This window comes from Coregonus lavaretus, assembly GCF_964263955.1.
Source record: "Coregonus lavaretus genome assembly, contig: HAP1_SCAFFOLD_3824, whole genome shotgun sequence".
Lineage (NCBI taxonomy): Eukaryota > Metazoa > Chordata > Actinopteri > Salmoniformes > Salmonidae > Coregonus > Coregonus lavaretus.
Window position 1 is genome coordinate 2,285 of NW_028165259.1, and position 19,733 is coordinate 22,017.

A 19,733-nucleotide genomic window follows, 5' to 3' on the forward strand; every position below is an offset into this window, starting at 1 on the left:
TCACTCACTCACTCACTCACTCACTCACTCACTCACTCACTCACTCACTCACTCACTCACTCACTCACTCCCTCCCTCACTCACTCACTCACTCCCTCACTCAGCTGGGGGGGATAACAGGTACATCACTCCCCTCCTGTTACTCTCTCTCTCTCTCGCTCGCTCACTCACTCACTCACTCACTCACTCACTCACTCACTCACTCACTCACTCACTCACTCACTCACTCACTCACTCACTCACTCACTCACTCACTCACTCACTCACTCACTCACTCCCACACTCACTCACTCACTCACTCACTCACTCACTCACTCACTCACTCACTCACTCACTCACTCACTCACTCACTCACTCACTCACTCACTCACTCACTCACTCCCTCCCCTCACTCACTCACTCAGCTGGGGAGATAAAGGTACATCACTCCCCTGCTGTTACCATATGTCTCCCCTCTCTCTCCCCCTCTCTTTTCCCCTATATCTGTCTCCCCTCTCTCTCCCCCTCTCTTTTCCCCTATATCTGTCTCCCCTCTCTCTCCCCCTCTATTTTCCCCTATATCTGTCTCCCCTCTCTCTCCCCCTCTCTTTCCCCTATATCTGTCTCCCCTCTCTCTCCCCCTCTCTTTTCCCCTATATATGTCTCCCCTCTCTCTCCCCCTCTCTTTTCCCCTATATCTGTCTCCCCTCTCTCTCCCCCTCTATTTTCCCCTATATCTGTCTCCCCTCTCTCTCCCCCTCTATTTTCCCCTATATCTGTCTCCCCTCTCTCTCCCCCTCTCTTTTCCCCTATATCTGTCTCCCCTCTCTCTCCCCCTCTCTTTTCCCCTATATATGTCTCCCCTCTCTCTCCCCCTCTCTTTTCCCCTATATCTGTCTCCCCTCTCTCTCCCCCTCTCTTTTACCCTATATCTGTCTCCCCTCTCTCTCTCATTCTCCCCCCTCTATCTCTTTATTCCCCTCTCTCTCTTTTATACTCTTTCAGTCGGTCTCACACTTTGCTCTCCTCTCATCTCCCCTCCTTCTTCTTCCTTCTAGAGTGTCTCTATTACTGGTCCCACAACCTACCCCGCTCCACCCCGCTCCACTCCGCTCCACCCCTCTCCACCCCGCTCCACCCCTCTCTACCCTGCTCTCCTCTGTCTCTACCTCCCCTCCTCTATTCACCCTACCAGTCTCTCCACCCCTCTCTACCCTGCTCTCCTCCGTCTCTACCTCCCCTCCTCTATTCACTCTACCAGTCTCTCCACCCCTCTCTACTCTGGTCTCCTCCGTCTCTACCTCCCCTCCTCTATTCACCCTACCAGTCTCTCCACCCCTCTCTACCCTGCTCTCCTCCGTCTCTACCTCCCCTCCCCTCCTCTATTCACCCTACCAGTCTCTCCACCCCTCTCTACTCTGGTCTCCTCTGTCTCTACCTCCCCTCCTCTATTCACTCTACCAGTCTCTCCACCCCTCTCTACCCTGCTCTCCTCCGTCTCTACCTCCCCTCCTCTATTCACCCTACCAGTCTCTCCACCCCTCTCTACCCTGCTCTCCTCCGTCTCTACCTCCCCTCCTCTATTCACCCTACCAGTCTCTCCACCCCTACTTCTGCAGATCCTACAGCAGAAGTAGAGGCTCTCCACCCCCTGCCTCCCTCCCTCCCTCCCTCACCTCCTCCCTCCCTCCCTCCCTCACCTCCTCCTCCCTCCCTCCCTCCCATATCAATTGGCAACAATAGTACAATGAGAGGTCAAACTTGTCATCTCCCTCCCTCCCTCCCTCACCTCCTACCTCCACCCTCCCTCCCTCCCTCTATCCCTTCCTCCTCTATTTCTGCATGTCACACTGCAGCAGTAGGACGATGGAGGGATCACTCTTGGCTGCCTCTTTGAACTCCTCCAGTGTGATCTCATCGTTGTGATCTTTATCCATCTTGGAGAAGATTTTATCCACGCGCTGCTGGGGAGTCAGCCCGTCCTCGTTCATACGCATCATTATCACCGTGCCAACCATTTTATAGATCGCCTAGGAAACAGAAAGAGGGAGAGAGAGGAGGTGGTCGGTAAAGCAATATGCACACACAGTGAGTCATCAGTGAGTACACACACACACAGTAAATGCACACGCACACAAATGGGCGCACACACAAGCATACACACAATAATGCAGACAGGCACACTCAAACACACACAGAAACACACACACAGAAACACACACCTCTATAATCTCCAGCATCTCCATGCGTGTGATCTTGCCGTCTCCGTCTAAGTCATACATGTTGAAGGCCCAGTTGAGTTTCTGCTCAAAGCTCCCCCTAAAGGTTGATGGAAAGAACTGTCAAATATAAATATGCAGGTGTGTGTGTGTGTGTGTGTGTGTGTGTGTGTGTGTGTGTGTGTGTGTGTGTGTGTGAGCGTGTGCGCACCGTCACACCTGACATCACCTGTGTTATGAAACGTACCTTGAGGTGATTGACAGAGCACAGATAAACTCCCGGAAGTCAATGGTCCCGTCACCGTTCTTATCGAAGGTCCGGAAGGCGTGCTGGGCGAACTTAGACGCGTCGCCATACGGAAAGAACTGAATAAGAAAAAGAGAGAAAGAAATGTGACAGACTGGAGGTCACTGGAGGTCACTGGAGGTCACTGGAGGTCAGGTCAATAGATTGAGCAGTAGGGTTTCTGAGGATATGGAGGTCACTGGAGGTCACTGGAGGTCACTGGAGGTCACTGGAGGTCAGGTCAATAGATTGAGCAGTAGGGTTTCTGAGGATATGGAGGTCACTGGAGGTCACTGGAGGTCACTGGAGGTCAGGTCAATAGATTGAGCAGTAGGGTTTCTGAGGATATGAATGGCTGCGTCCGAAATGGGCCATGGTCAAAAATAATGTACTACAATGGTAGGATGTAAAACCCAAAATCCCTCTACTCCAAATGACTTTCTTCCTTTGAGTATGACAGTGGGAAAGCTTTAGGAAGGCCATGTACCACTGTCCTCCCTTCCTTCTCTTCTTCCCCACTATTTACTGCTACTCCTCCCCCTTTCAATAATCACCATCTGTCTCCTTCCTCATCCCTCCCTCTCCCTCCTCCCTCACCTTGACATAACTTAGTGGTTGGAACTCTAGATTCAGAATGCCATTGGGAAAGTCTCTCTCTCTCTCTCTCTCTCTCTCTCTCTCTCTCTCTCTCTCTCTCTCTCTCTCTCTCTCTCTCTCTCTCTCCAATTTAAGGGGCTTTATTGGCATGGGAAACATATGTTTACATTGCCAAAGCAAGTGAAATAGATGATAAACAAAAGTGAATTAAACAATAAATTTTTTACTGTAAACATTACACTCACAACAGTTCAAAAAGAATAAAGACATTTCAAGTGTCATATTATGTCTATATACAGTGTTGTAGCGATGTGCAAATAGTTAAAGTACAAAAAGGAAAATAAATAAACATAAATATGGGTTGTATTTACAATGGTGTTTGTTCTTCACTGGTTGCCCTTTTCTTGCGGCAACAGAACACAAATCTTGCTGCTCTGATGGCACACTATGGTATTTCACCCAATAGATATGGGAGTTTATCCAAATTGGATTTGTTTCCGAATTCTTTGTGGATCTGTGTAATCTGAGGGAAATATGTGTCTCTAATATGATCATACATTTGCAGGAGGTTAGGAAGTGCAGCTCAGTTTCCACCTCATTTTGTGGGCAGTGTGCACATAGCCTGTCTTCTCTTGAGAGCCAGGTCTGCCTACGGGAGCCTTTCTCAATAGCAAGGCTATTCTCACTGAGTCTGTACATAGTAAAAGCTTTCCTTCATTTTGGGTCAGTCCTGGTGGTCAGGTATTCTGCCACTGTGTACTCTCTGTTAAGGGCCAAATAACATTCTAGTTTGCTCTGTTTTTTTTTGTAAATTCTTTCCAATGTGTGAAGTAATTATCTTTTTGTTTTCTCATGATTTGGTTAGGTCTAATTGTGTTGCTGTCCTGGGGCTCTGTTTGTGTTTGTGAACAGAGCCCCAGGACCAGCTTGCTTAGGGGACTCTCCCTCCTCTCTCACCTTGACATATAGTGGTTGGAACTCTAGATTCAGAATGCCAGTGAGAAAGTATTGAAGTCTCTCTCTCTCTCCCTCCCTCCCTCACCTTGACATATAGTTGTTGGAACTCCTCTAGATTCAGTATACCGGTGGGACAGTCTTTGAGGAAGCCTTTGTACCACTGCTTGAGCTCAGCCTCGTTGAACTCAGTACTCTTGGTGAGGTCATCCAGGACCTCCGGTGCCAGCTTACTGTTTCCTTTCCCCATCACAAAGTCTCTTCTCTGGAGAAACAAACAGAGACACAAGCAAATCAAGCAATGATTGAACAATCAACGTTTCCTTTTAAGGGGTCCTTATTACATGACACTAAACAATAATAACATGTAATTGGAAGTAATTGCGGTCTGTAATTACAGAAGTTGAACAATGAATGCTTGTTACCATGCTTTAATACAAAAGGGCAGGTTTCCACTAAATTCACCAACTTCTTCTCAGCTGCATCCGATACATGAACAACTGTGACAAAGGTTGGGATCCCTTGTGGGATGCACTGGGTGTCTGAGAGATTATAAACTACGCTCAATAGACTCTAATTACTTAACCATGAATGTGCAGTGTTCAAAAATATATCTCCAGTCAACGTTGTTGCTAGCACTTGCCTCCAAAATAAAAGCGTACCATCCGGGTTAACTTGGTTGAGTTCACGAAAACAGATCTAATACGAGTGTCGTCCCAGGTGAGGAATAAGACACTATTTCAAAGCATAGTTTAGCTTCTGACCATGCAAGTGATAAATAAATACACTACTACATCACAGATATCTACATAACTAAAATGTAATTACTACACAGGATTTAGCAACTTCTACATAATTACTTAGGCCTACTATTCATTACCAAGTGAAAATACTTACAAACAATAGATGAGCATCTACTTTAGTCAACTTTATTGCAACATGTAAAAATACATTACATTTCTTACAAAATCATTTGGATTTTTATCGTTAAATTAATAATTAGATTAATTAGATTAAATAAAGATATAAAAGTAAGTATTCTAGTGGTGACTCAAATCTGTAGCCTATAGAATGGTGATTAGCCTAGATAGCTAATTTAGAAAAAACGGCATTGTCTACTTCAAGTAACAATAGAAATCAACAACTCTGTCTCTGTCTTCACATGTTTCTTTCTTGTAAGCATTTTCCCATGCGGCGCACAATTGGCCCAGCGTCGTCCGGGTTTGGCCGGTGTAGGCCGTCATTGTAAATAAGAATTTGTTCTTAACTGACTTGCCTAGTTAAATAAAGGTAAAATAAAATAAATGAATAATAATAATAATAATAAGCTAACACCAAATATTTTTATAACTAACCCAAGATAGACCACACCCTGTTGTTTCCAATGGGAAGCTAGCGAGTGGAGTGGGCAGAACAAGCAAGGAGGTGGGCAGGGCCAAGCATGAGCAAGCAAGATGCTATTGGCACGTTCTAGCATGTATTTGCATATTTCTGTTAGGGAACGCCTAGTCTGTGAAGTGCATATGTGCAATAAATCAATTCGCTCTTGCACTCCTTCTAAACATCGCATAGCAAAAAAAAAAAAAAAAACTTTGGCAAAGGGAGTCCTCTCTCTTCGTACAATAATTTGGGAACAGAAAACTGTATTGAGATCAAACGTTTAATCGATGAGAAAATCGTCAGAAAGTCAGCCCAGTTCCATTTCGCTCCATACCATCCCACTGCCGGCCACTGAGCTTCCTCTCCCCACCATATTTGTCGGGGAGAGGAAACTCCAACTGGATGCTTCTCATTTATACTTCTGGTGAAATATCTGGGCCTATCTGTGCTAACACTAATAAGTTAGCTAGTGTTTAGCGACATTGAAAAGGAACTAATGTTCCTCATAGTGTATGTTGACACACGTTGCTAGCTAATGTTAACATGCTGGATGCGCTCCATTTGCATCACTTGCAATGGGGGACCTTTATTGTGAAGGTGAAACGTAAATTCTACTGTTGTGGCTAATCACTATTGTGGGTAGCTTCACACAATGGTGAGCCCAGCTAGCTAGCTAGTTAGTTAGCGAGTAGCGACCATAGCATAGCTTTTTGACAGCTTTAGGTTAGGTAACTTAGCTAGCTAGCTAGTCAAGGTTAGAAAACTAGCTAGCTAGCTAGCATGCTAGCTAATACAAACAAAACTCAACAGATTGCATGGAAAGTCTATTCTGTAGAATGTGCTATGGTAACTAGTTAGCTAGCTAGCCGAATTGGTAGGACTAACAGAAGTGCCAGCTAACGTTTTCTACCTACATTATATATACAGAAGTATGTGGACAACCCTTCAAATTAGTGGATTCGGCTATTTCAGCCACACCCATTGCTGACAGGTGTATAAAATTCGAGAACACAATCATGCAATCTCCATAGACAAACATTGGCAGTAGAATGGCCTTACTGAAGAGCTCAGTGACTTTCAACGTGGCACCGTCATAGGATGCCACCTTTCCAACAAGTCAGTTCATCAAATGTCTGCCCTGCTAGAGCGGCCCCGGTCAACTGTAAGTGCTGTTATTGTGAAGTGGAAACGTCTAGGAGCAACAACGGCTCAGCCGCGAAGTGGTAGGCCACACAAGCTCACAGAACGGGACTGCAGTGTCCTCGGTAGCGACACTCACTACAGAGTTCCAAACTGCCTCTGTAAGCAATATCAGCACAAGAATTGTTAGTTTCCATGGCCGAGCAGCCGCACACAAGCCTAAGATCAACATGCGCGATGCCAAGCGTCTGATGGAGTGGTGTAAAGCTCACCGCCGTTGGACTCTGGAGCAGTGGAAACGCGTTCTCTGGAGTGATGAATCACGTTTCACCATCTGGCAGTCCGACGGACGAATCTAGGTTTGGCGGTTGCAATGATCTAGTGGAAAGCCTTCCCAGAAGAGTGGAGGCTGTTATAGTAGAAAAGGGGGACCAACTCTAATGCCCATGATTTTTGGAATGAGATGTTCGGCAAGCAGGTGTCCACATTGTTTTTTGTCATGTAGTGTAGCTAGCTACGTTTCCTAGCTCGCTAGCTACCTAGCTAGCTACAGTTCGCCAGAGCCTCAGTCAGTCATTCAGCCTGTCAGTCAGTCAGCCAGTCAGTCTGTCATTCAGCCTGACAGTCAGTCAGTCAGTCAGCCAGTCAGTCTGTCATTCAGCCTGTCAGTCAGTCAGCCAGTCAGTCTGTCATTCAGCCTGACAGTCAGTCAGTCAGTCAGCCAGTCAGTCTGTCATTCAGCCTGTCAGTCAGTCAGTCTGTCAGTCAGCCAGTCAGTCTGTCAGTCAGCCTGTCAGTCAGTCAGTCTGTCAGTCAGCCAGTCAGTCTGTCAGTCAGCCTGTCAGTCAGTCAGTCAGCCAGTCAGTCTGTCATTCAGCCTGACAGTCAGTCAGTCAGTCAGCCAGTCAGTCTGTCATTCAGCCTGTCAGCTAGTCAGTCTGTCAGTCAGCCTGTCAGTCAGTCAGTCTGTCAGTCAGCCTGTCAGTCAGTCAGTCTGTCATTCAGTCAGTCAGCCAGTCAGTCTGTCATTCAGCCTGTCAGTCAGCCTGTCAGTCTGTCATTCAGCCTGTCAGTCGGTCAGTCAGTGCAGCTGTTCAGCTCTTTATCACACAGGCCTCTTTAGTGTTATTATGTCTGGCATCCTATTCCCTATTTCAGAATATTTATCAATAATTTATTACTTATTACCCTATTTATTACTTTCAACCAAATCGTAGAATTAAAATCTAAATAAATTGCATGGAACACTTACGTCTTGACATTTTTGTCTGACACAACAATGTTTTAATTTCGTTAAAAAAGTGCCAAGGTAGTGGGTTCGATCCCCGGCACCACCCATACCACCCATACACAAAATAAATGTATGCACGCATCTGCTAAATGGCATATTATTATGAACAAATTCTTATTTACAATGACTGCCTACACCGGCCAAACCTGGGCCAATTGTGCCCCGCCCTATGGGACTCCCAATCACGGCCCAGTTGCGATACAGCCTGGAATCGAACCAGGGGGTCTGTAGTGACGCCTCGAGCACTGAGATGCAGTGCCTTAGACCGCTGCGCCACTCGGGAGCAATCTATCATGTCTGGATTTCACACACTGACCTTCTTCCTGACCTCGTTCTTTTACAAAGGGACACGTTCGAGGTCATCGTTATATCGAGCGTGCTGTGCAGATGGACAGACACTAAGCCTTCATTCCTTGACATGCCATAATTCCTGGGATAAAGAAATAATTGCACCATTTCATCACATCCAACCCACTATTTCCAGCACAGCCGGAAGTCGTCCCTCAGTGCGTGAAAATGGCAGAGGTTCTCTCTCTGTGCCTTCAGGAGATGCCAAAGTTCACCGTAAACGATGTCCAAAGAATTGCCCGGGCCACAACGTCAGTGCTGAAAAGCAAATTGGAGTCAATTCTACGCTTTGTCCTATTTTAACTGATTACGAAGGAATGTATACTTAATATTACCAGCCAACTAGCAATCTAACTAGGCTAGCTCAGTAGTTGCCAGGAGCGACAGCGTTGCTAGCTCAGTAGTTGCCAGGAGCGACAGCGTTGCTAGCTCAGTAGTTGCCAGGAGCGACAGCGTTGCTAGCTCAGTAGTTGCCAGGAGCGACAGCGTTAGCCAGCTCACTAAACTAGCAAACAACAACAACCAAAATTAACTTACTACGTAGCGATCTAAGCAGAGTTGCGTCTCATGAGGAGATCGGTTGTCAGTTGGCTAACACATATCACAGGGTTTGAAACATGGTGTGTTGGGATGCTATCGGCAGTGGTGTAAACTAAAGCACCGGTACTTAAAGACGCACTCCAGGATCTGAAGCTGAACAAATTTGTAGCATATAGTACGAATTGGATTCGTAACATATCATATGAATTGCGTTAAAAGAAAAAAACATACTACCAGGTACATGTTGTTATTATATTGAGTCGTTACAGTTAGCTACAATACATGTTACAGTGTAATTACACATGTAATTACACTGTAATAAGGACCCCTTAAACGTGTCACCCAATCAACTGAGATTTCTTGGCAATGCACACAATCAGTTGATTGATCGATCGATCAATCAATCAATTAAGCAAGCACGCAATCACCTCTGGACTGGAACACACACAAACAGTCAAGAGACAATCAAATTACAAATCAATTATTCAATCAAATAGGAATTGATGGAAATGCACCCAATCAAATAACCAGCTCAAGTCAAAGGGATAGAATACTATTGGGAGGCAGACATGTGTCCAGATAGGGCTATTCCTGTACAGAACACCTGCCCCTTTGGAATTTTAAAGACCGGGAGGCCATTTTGATTTGGGTAAAACAAAAATAAATATATTAATAGACACTACCGGTCAAAGGTTTTAGAACACCTGCTCATTGAAGGGTTTTTCTTTATTTTTACTATTTTCTACATTGTAGAATAATAGTGAAGCCATCAAAACTATGAAATAACACATATGGAATCATGTAGTAACCAAAAAAGTGTTAAACAAATCAGAATATATTTGAGAGTATGCCAAGAGTGTGCAAAGCTGTCATCAAGGCAAAGGGTGGCTATTTGAAGAATCTCAAATATAAAATATATTTTGATTTGTTTAACACTTTTTTTTCGTTACTACATGATTCCATATGTGTTATTTCATAGTTTTGATGTCTTCACTATTATTCTTCAATGTAGAAAATAGTACAAATAAAGAAAAACCCTTGAATGAGTAGGTGTGTCCAAACCTTTGACTGATACTGTATGTTTTAAGGTTTTTTGTTTTTGTCTTTGTTGTTCTGAACCGCAAGTCTTCGTCAAATTCGTGTTAAATATGTGTCATTTAATTAGCCATTAAGATGTCATAATTGCTCAACGAGTCTGTGACCGAACTGTTTGTACGGTGTACGGTCCTGTTGGGAGGACCGCAACCATCTCTTCATCTGGTACTAACTAGTCTAGTCTGTTGGGAGGACCGCAACCATCTCTTTATCTGGTACTAACTAGTCTAGTCTGTTGGGAGGACCGCAACCATCTCTTTATCTGGTACTAGCTAGTCTAGTCTGTTGGGAGGACCGCAACCATCTCTTCATCTGGTACTAGCTAGTCTAGTCTGTTGGGAGGACCGCAACCATCTCTTCATCTGGTACTAACTAGTCTAGTCTGTTGGGAGGACCGCAACCATCTCTTTATCTGGTACTAACTAGTCTAGTCTGTTGGGAGGACCGCAACCATCTCTTCATCTGGTACTAGCTAGTCTAGTCTGTTGGGAGGACCGCAACCATCTCTTTATCTGGTACTAACTAGTCTAGTCTGTTGGGAGGACCGCAACCATCTCTTCATCTGGTACTAACTAGTCTAGTCTGTTGGGAGGACCGCAACCATCTCTTCATCTGGTACTAGCTAGTCTAGTCTGTTGGGAGGACCGCAACCATCTCTTTATCTGGTACTAACTAGTCTAGTCTGTTGGGAGGACCGCAACCATCTCTTTATCTGGTACTAGCTAGTCTAGTCTGTTGGGAGGACCGCAACCATCTCTTTATCTGGTACTAGCTAGTCTAGTCTGTTGGGAGGACTGCAACCATCTCTTTATCTGGTACTAACTAGTCTAGTCTGTTGGGAGGACCGCAACCATCTCTTCATCTGGTACTAGCTAGTCTAGTCTGTTGGGAGGACCGCAACCATCTCTTCATCTGGTACTAACTAGTCTAGTCTGTTGGGAGGACCGCAACCATCTCTTCATCTGGTACTAACTAGTCTAGTCTGTTGGGAGGACCGCAACCATCTCTTCATCTGGTACTAACTAGTCTAGTCTGTTGGGAGGACCGCAACCATCTCTTCATCTGGTACTAACTAGTCTAGTCTGTTGGGAGGACCGCAACCATCTCTTCATCTGGTACTAACTAGTCTAGTCTGTTGGGAGGACTGCAACCATCTCTTTATCTGGTACTAACTAGTCTAGTCTGTTGGGAGGACCGCAACCATCTCTTCATCTGGTACTAGCTAGTCTAGTCTGTTGGGAGGACCGCAACCATCTCTTCATCTGGTACTAGCTAGTCTAGTCTGTTGGGAGGACCGCAACCTTCTCTTTATCTGGTATTAGTTAGTCTAGTCTGTTGGGAGGACTGCAACAATCTCTTTATCTGGTATTAGCTAGTCTAGTCTGTTGGGAGGACCGCAACCATCTCTTTATCTGGTATTAGCTAGTCTAGTCTGTTGGGAGGACTGCAACCATCTCTTCATCTGGTACTAGCTAGTCTAGTCTGTTGGGAGGACCGCAACCATCTCTTTATCTGGTACTAGCTAGTCTAGTCTGTTGGGAGGACTGCAACCATCTCTTTATCTGGTACTAACTAGTCTAGTCTGTTGGGAGGACTGCAACCATCTCTTTATCTGGTACTAGCTAGTCTAGTCTGTTGGGAGGACTGCAACCATCTCTTTATCTGGTACTAACTAGTCTAGTCTGTTGGGAGGACTGCAACCATCTCTTTATCTGGTACTAGCTAGTCTAGTCTGTTGGGAGGACTGCAACCATCTCTTTATCTGGTACTAGCTAGTCTAGTTGGGACCTGTAGTAAACGTCCTAGTATATAGTCCCACAGCCACAGGCACTCAGTGTGATGTTGTGTCTAAACGGCCCTATTCACACTGTCACTCACTTACTGACCCACCTCCCTTTGACAGCCATGACACACACACACACACACACACACACACACACACACACACACACACACACACACACACACACACACACACAGACACACACACAGACACACACACCACCCCTCCATTATAAATAGCATTATGACTGCCATGACACTTCCACACATGACTCATAGTGAAGCAGTGGCTAAGAGCCGGTTTAGAGTTTAAAACAGGGAAGAAGAAGAGAGGGTTGAGGGTTCATGTCAGATGGGACAAAGGCAGAAGGTACAGGAGATAGCAGGTAAAGTCTCCATCACGAGGGAATTAGAACGAGCAGAAGGAAGGATGCTATTAGATTATAGCCTAATATTTTGACCACATCATCTCCTAAAGGTCAGATTTGAACAGGAAGCAACCATCTGTTTATTTCGATTTGTGGAACCAGATCAGACATGATGTCAAAACAACAAAACATTTTTATTAAAACATGCAAGACTAATCCATTCGGTGGTGAGTCATTCATTCATTACCGCATACAGACAGACCGACAGACAGCCAGAAACAGAATGGGAATCTAGGATATAGAAACTGTCTCTGTAGTAATGTTGGCTGTTGGCTCTACTTCGAATGTGCTTCTGTATATGTGTGTTGATGGTGTTCTGATGGGGGGTGCTGTGTCTTCAGCAACACAACAGGCACAGTGGAGGGAGGACGCAGACAGCAGGTAACAGCGGCATCTTGGAATTGGAACACGTTAGGGGCTCGTGCTGTCGTGGCAACGCCTGTAGAGCCATGTTTCCCTCCTGAGGTGAATAAAGTCAGCCAAGAGTCTAGTCCGTACCTGTAGTGAATGTCCTAGTACACATGTCCCACACTGACTACCCCATTATGATAGCCATGACACTTACTCCAAGAGTCTCTCGCTCTCTCCACTTTAGTAGGTGCTCTTATCCAGAGCAACTTAAAGGCACAATTAGGTTTAAGTGACTTAAGCAAGGGCACGTTGACACATTTTTTTGTCACCTAGTCGGCTTGGGGATTCAAACTGTCCCTCTGTCTGTCCATCTCTTTTTCTCAATTTGTATCCCTCTCTTTTGTCCATCTCTCTCTCACCCTCTCTATGGGTATCTCTCACTAGATTTCAATTTCTCTCTCACCCTCTCTATGGGTATCTCTCACTAGATTTCCATCTCTCTCACCCTCTCTATGGGTATCTCTCACTAGATTTCCATCTCTCTCTCACCCTCTCTTTCGGTATCTCTCACTAGATTTCCATTTCTCTCTCATCCTCTCTATGGGTATCTCTCACTATATTTCCATCTCTCTCTCACCCTCTCTATGGGTATCTCTCACTAGATTTCCATCTCTCTCTCACCCTCTCTATGGGTATCTCTCACTAGATTTCCATCTCTCTCTCACCCTCTCTATGGGTATCTCTCACTAGATTTCCATCTCTCTCTCACCCTCTCTATGGGTATCTCTCACTAGATTTCCATCTCTCTCACCCTCTCTATGGGTATCTCTCACTAGATTTCCATCTCTCTCTCACCCTCTCTATGTGTATCTCTCACTAGATTTCCATCTCTCTCTCACCCTCTCTATGGGTATCTCTCACTAGATTTCCATCTCTCTCTCACCCTCTCTATGGGTATCTCTCACTAGATTTCCATCTCTCTCTCACCCTCTCTATGGGTATCTCTCACTAGATTTCCATCTCTCTCACCCTCTCTATGGGTATCTCTCACTAGATTTCCATCTCTCTCTCACCCTCTCTATGGGTATCTCTCACTAGATTTCCATCTCTCTCTCACCCTCTCTATGGGTATCGCTCACTAGATTTCCATCTCTCTCTCATCCTCTCTATGGGTATCTCTCACTAGATTTCCATCTCTCTCTCACCCTCTCTATGGGTATCTCTCACTAGATTTCAATCTCTCTCTCACCCTCTCTATGGGTATCTATCACAAGATTTCCATCTCTCTCACCCTCTCTATGGGTATCTCTCACTAGATTTCCATCTCTCTCTCACCCTCTCTATGGGTATCTCTCACTAGATTTCCATCTCTCTCTCACCCTCTCTATGGGTATCTCTCACTAGATTTCCATCTCTCTCACCCTCTCTATGGGTATCTTTCACTAGATTTCCATCTCTCTCACCCTCTCTATGGGTATCTCTCACTAGATTTCCATCTCTCTCTCACCCTCTCTATGGGTATCTCTCACTAGATTTCCATCTCTCTCTCACCCTCTCTATGGGTATCTCTCACTAGATTTCCATCTCTCTCTCACCCTCTCTATGGGTATCTCTCACTAGATTTCCATTTCTCTCTCACCCTCTCTATTGGTATCTCTCACTAAATTTCCATCTCTCTCACCCTCTCTATGGGTATCTCTCACTAGATTTCCATCTCTCTCTCACCCTCTCTATGGGTATCTCTCACTAGATTTCCATCTCTCTCTCACCCTCTCTATGGGTATCTCTCACTAGATTTCCATCTCTCTCTCACCCTCTCTATGGGTATCTCTCACTAGATTTCCATTTCTCTCTCACCCTCTCTATGGGTATCTCTCACTAGATTTCCATTTCTCTCTCACCCTCTCTATGGGTATCTCTCACTAGATTTCCATCTCTCTCACCCTCTCTATGGGTATCTCTCACTAGATTTCCATCTCTCTCTCACCCTCTCTATGGGTCTCTCTTTTTCTAACTGTCTTGATCTCTATGCCTCTCTCTTTCTAACTGTCTTGATCTCTCTGTCTCTCTCTTTCTAACTGTCTTGATCTCTCTGTCTCTCTCTTGCTAACTGTCTTGATCTCTATGTCTCTCTTTCTAGCTTTTAAAGTTTGAATCCTCGAGCCGGCAAGGTGGAAAAATCTGCCGTTCTGTCTTTGAGCAAGGCAGTTTACCCCCAACAGCAACTGATCCCCGGGTGCCGATGACGTGGATGTCGGTTATGCACCTCTCTGATTCAGAGGGGATGGGTTAAATGCAGAAGATACATTTCAGTTGAATGCATTCAGTTGTGCAACTGACTAGGTATCCACTTTCCCTTTTTCCTAACTGTGTCGATCTCTCGGTCTCTCTCTCTTTCTAACTCTCTCTCTCTCTCTCAATTCAATTATCTCTCTCTCTCTCTCTCTCTCTCTCTCTCTCTCTCTCTCTCTCTCTCTCTCTCTCTCTCTCTCTTCTTTTAATTGACAATCTGTTTCTCTCATTCCTGCTGTCAATCTCCTTTTTATAGCGACCTCCCTGAATTATAGGAACTCCCTGAATTCCACAACATTTAGCCAGCTCAATTTGCTCTCTCTCTCTCTCTCTCTCTCTCTCTCTCTCTCTCTCTCTCTCTCTCTCTCTCTCTCTCTCTCTCTCTCTCTCTATTTCTCTTTTTGTCTCCGTTTGTGTTTGTTGAACACTTCTTTCCATCCGTCCCCCTACCTCATTCTTGATCCCTCTCCCTCTTTCCCTACCACTCTCCTTTTCACAGCTTCCAACCTATAAGGAGGTCAGAGGCTGTGACATGGATGACCTCCGACAGGAACTGAAGACGTTGTTATGTCCAATCGTTAACATCCCTCACAATGATTGACAGATACACACACACACACTCCCTCTCTGCATAGTGATGCATCTGCACTCCCCTGAGGAGTTAGATGTATCTGTCTGCAGCGGGACTGAATGTTGCAGATAATTGTATTTCCTGAGGAACTGAGGAGGCGAGTCACCCTGTATGTGTTGCACTATAAACACACACACTGATTCTCTCTCTCTCTCTCTCTCTCTCTCTCTCTCTCTCTCTCTCTCTCTCTCTCTCTCTCTCTCTCTCTCTCTCTCTCTCTCTCTCTCTCTCTCTAAGTGTGTGTGTTTATAGTGCAACACTTACAGGGTGACTCGCCTCCTCAGTTCCTCAGAAAATACAATTATCTGCAACATTCAGTCCCGCTGCAGACAGATACATCTAACTCCTCAGGGGAGTGCAGATGCATCACTATGCAGAGAGGGAGTGTGTGTGTGTGTGTATCTGTCAATCATTGTGAGGGATGTTAACGATTGGCCATTAACAGTTGGACATAACAACGTCTTCAGTTCCTGAGAGAGAGAGAGAGAGAGAGAGAGAGAGAGAGAGAGAGAGAGAGAGAGAGAGAGAGAGAGAGAGAGAGAGAGAGAGAGAGAACCCCGGGGGACATCTGGGTTAGGGCCTCTGCCAGTTCACGGGACAACAGGGGAATGTCCATTTCATCCCTCTGTGCCAGAGAGAGCTTAGGGAGTTCTGCAAACAACACCTGAGCACACAAAGGATCACACAGTTCTGCACTATACAACTCAGTATAAAACTCCACAGTCCGCTCCCGCATCTCCCCTACCACAGAGGTCACCCGCCCATCCGAAAGCCGTAGACAATGCATACCCTTGGGTTCACCGCTCGGTCCCTACGTAGTTCAGCTAAATTAGCCTGGAGGCCTACGTTGCCTTGCCCCACCAGCTCTACCTCCATCTCACTAATACTACGCTCGAGTTCCCCCAATACTCTCCTAGCCTCTGAGGATGAGCGAGCTGTAGTACTGTTGACAGAAAAGCCGGATTTGGGACTTTTCCCACAACCCACCATTGACGCAGAGACTCACACTCCTCTCTTCGCTGTCCCCACCTTTCCCAAAAAGTCTGGAAACCTGAGCAAAAAGTGGCATCTTGTAAGAGCTTTACCTTAAACTTCCAATAGGATGCCTGCCGAGGCCCTGGTGAAATAGACAGCCGAGCCATGGTTATGTGATGATCCGAAAAACACACCGGGAGAATTTTAGCGCCCAACAGCCTATTGCTCTGATTCCTGGACATGTACAATCGATCAAGCCGGGCTGCGCTCACCCTAGCCCCAAAGACCTTCACCCATATATACTGTCTTGTGTTGGGATGTCTAGTTCTCCAAACATCCACTAGGTCAAACTGATGAATGATGTCCCTTAACACCCCACTGGGCCTGAATGAGGCTCCAATCCATTTCTGTCTTTCGTAAAATCCATCTTACAGTTCCAGTCCCAGCCGACCACCAGCGTCTCCTCAGGCGATACCTGTGAGAGTTCCTGTCTAAGACACCCAAATAGAAGCCCCCTCTCTCTCCCTGTGTTAGGCGGATACACATTTATAAAGACAAAACCCCTGTTGTTAATTTCTGCATTTACTACAAGCAGTCTACCCCTACACACCTCTTTTGAGGAGAACATTTTGACAGACAGACCCGGTACAAAAAGGACTGCCACCCCTGCACTAACATTTGTCCCATGGCTCAGCACACTTGCCCCTTTCCACCAGTGCCCCCAATCGACTTCATTCACCACATCACTATTCCTCTCCTGCAGAAACAACACCTGTCAATTGTTTTGCTTTACATATTCACCCAACACATTCCTCTTTCCCGCATCTCTGGCACCATTAATATTAAGTGAGTCTACCCAAAGAGTCTCCATAAGAAGTGGGAGAAAAGCCAGCAAAGAAAGAGACCAATAGCAAAGCTCAAACAGCCCCAGTGCCAGGAAGAAACTATTCATCTAAACAGCGTCTGAAGGTAGACCTTTACGCACGGTTGTGACCCACTTCCTCAACCTAAACCGTTTCCTGGGTGAGAGAACAACCATGCCTCTCATTTTTCATAGCATGTTGTACTGATCTTACAAACTTTCCCGGATCGCAAATAAAAGCCTCAAGATTAACCTTTTTCCCCTTAGTCTCATTCAGGAACCTTGACAGTTCCTTCACCGTGTACTTTGACCCCTCTGACTGACTGTCTGTCAGCTCTGGACCCATTGAGGAGGAGTCTGAAAAGAAAGCCTCCTCATCTTCCTCAGACTCACCTTCCTCCTCCTCATCTCCATCTCCCATCCTGACCACCTGCCCTTTCTCTCTAGTCGGGGCCTCCCCCACAGCACAAAGGTTCCTTGCTGCCATTGACCACACCAGCCTCTCCCCTCCCACCTCCTTTCTTCTCCCCCTTTTTCCTCTTCCGCATGACACCCTCCTCCACCCCCATAGTTGTTTACCATTCCCACCATACTCTCCTCATCCACTAGCATAACCTGACTAAGCCCAGTCTCAGCTACACCACCATCCATAGATTGACTAGACCCAGCCTCAGCTACACCACCATCCATAGATTGACTAGACCCAGTCTCAGCTACACCACCATCCATAGATTGACTAGACCCAGCCTCATCTACACCACCATCTATAGCATGACTAGGCCAGCCTCATCTACACCACCGTCTATAACATTACTAGACGCAGCCTTAGCTACACTACCATCTGTAGCATGACTAGGCCCAGCCTCTGTTGCCTGCGTCTCATGGCCCTCTGCACGTTGACCTCGATTTCCCCCACTGGCGCTTGAACCCTCACCTTGTCTATGGCCTTTATGTGGGCACGCAAAGCTCTTATGACCCAAATCCCCACACTCAAAGCACCGTAGACTATATGTGCTGGCAAACCCTGCGTAGAGCCCCTCCCCGTGCCTCACTTTAAAATGCACATTTAACTGTTGCTCATTGTTATTCAGAAACATGAACACTTGCCTCCGGAACGAAACAACATGCTTAACGGCATCTGCCTGAAAACCTGCTGACAGTACACAAAAACCACTAGCAAACCTACCAAAACGACTCAGCTCCTTCCTGATTTGATCATCCATAATAAACGGAGGCAAATCTGCAACTACCACCCTAGTCGAAGAGGTAGAAAGAGGAGAAATTGGCACCAACACACCCCTTACAAATATTCCAATAGCAATGAGCCTACCCACCAAATTTGCTATTTACACAACCACAGCTTTGTTCATTCTAGAAGCGGAATGTATACATTCAGCTCCTACCTGTTCGCCGACCGCGAGCAGAACCTCCTCCACCTTAATTCCATTCTCGGGAACACACCTGAATCCATGCCGTAACGACAGCGTCTCCTCCGCGCTAGGCTGCGAAACCATTGCGCACACCACACCGTTCAAAATCCCAGGAAACTGAACCTCTTTTTCCCTAACTTTGAAAAAAATAAACAGTGGGTACTGCTAAAACAAACAGTGCATTAACCCTCCACCATAGAAAATAAGTTAGGACAGAGCCCTCCACACCAAACACTCAAACGCCAAAAAAATCTCACCATGCACTGAGGGAGAGGGAGAGGGAGAGGGAGAGGGAGAGGGAGAGAGAGAGAGAGAGAGAGAGAGAGAGAGAGAGAGAGAGAGAGAGAGAGAGAGAGAGAGAGAGAGAGAGAGAGAGAGAGAGAGAGAGAGGGAGGGAGGGAGGGAGGGAGGGAGGGAGGGAGGGAGGGAGGGAGGGAGGGAGGGAGGGAGGGAGGGAGGGAGAGAGAGAGAGTATCAGAATGGAAAAACTACAGTGGGCACAGGAAGCAAACAGATCAATCAATATACCAGTCCAATACAGACCGACAGACAGACTGACACATATATAGATCGATAGCACTGTCACAAGAGATCACGAATGATTAGTTGTTCTGGCAAACAGCAACAAGGCCATTCAGACCTTTAACCAGACAGTATCCCCAGAGTTCCAACCACCAAGTACAATAACAACAGTGACAATGTAACGGATGGCAGCTACACTGTGTATACAAAAGTATGTGGACACCGCTGGGTTTGGCAAACCCTACCTGACCCTACAGTGGCTAATACACAATGTATACAAAAGTATGTGGACAACCCTTAAAATGAGTGGATTCTATTTCAGCCACACCCGTTGCTGACAGGTGTATGAAGTCGAGCACACAGCCGTGCAATCTCCATAGACAAACATTAGCAGTAGAAATGCCTTACTGAAGAGCTCAGTGACTTTCAACGTGGCACCGTCATAGGATGCCACCTTTCCGACAAGTCAGTTGGTCAAATGTCTGCCCTGCTAGAGCTGCCCCGGTCAACTGTAAGTGCTGTTATTGTGAAATGGAAACATCTAGAAGAAACAACAGGTCAGTCGCGAAGTGGTAGGCCACACAAGTTCACAGAACGGGACCGCCGAGTGCTAAAGTGTGAAGCGCATAAA

General features: G+C 46.0%; 1 protein-coding gene across 3 annotated transcripts; it reads right to left on the bottom strand.

Moving 5' to 3' along the window:
- Positions 1-1,811: 1,811 nt before the first annotated feature.
- Positions 1,812-18,923, bottom strand: LOC311116063 (hippocalcin-like protein 4; the record flags this gene model as incomplete). Of its 3 annotated transcripts, none has more annotated exons than XM_084191194.1 (5): positions 18,838-18,923; positions 4,124-4,300; positions 2,446-2,564; positions 2,202-2,298; positions 1,812-2,009 (listed from the first exon to the last, which is right to left on the bottom strand). In XM_084191194.1, the coding sequence occupies exons 1-5, from the start codon at positions 18,838-18,840 to the stop codon at positions 1,812-1,814; spliced, it is 594 nt and encodes a 197-aa protein (XP_084047320.1). In that variant the 5' UTR covers positions 18,841-18,923. The 3 variants fall into 3 exon arrangements, with proteins under 3 accessions (XP_084047320.1, XP_084047319.1, XP_084047321.1); XM_084191193.1 differs by having other exon boundaries at positions 18,554-18,923; XM_084191195.1 differs by lacking the exon at positions 18,838-18,923 and adding an exon at positions 18,612-18,698.
- Between the last annotated feature and the right edge of the window lie 810 nt (positions 18,924-19,733).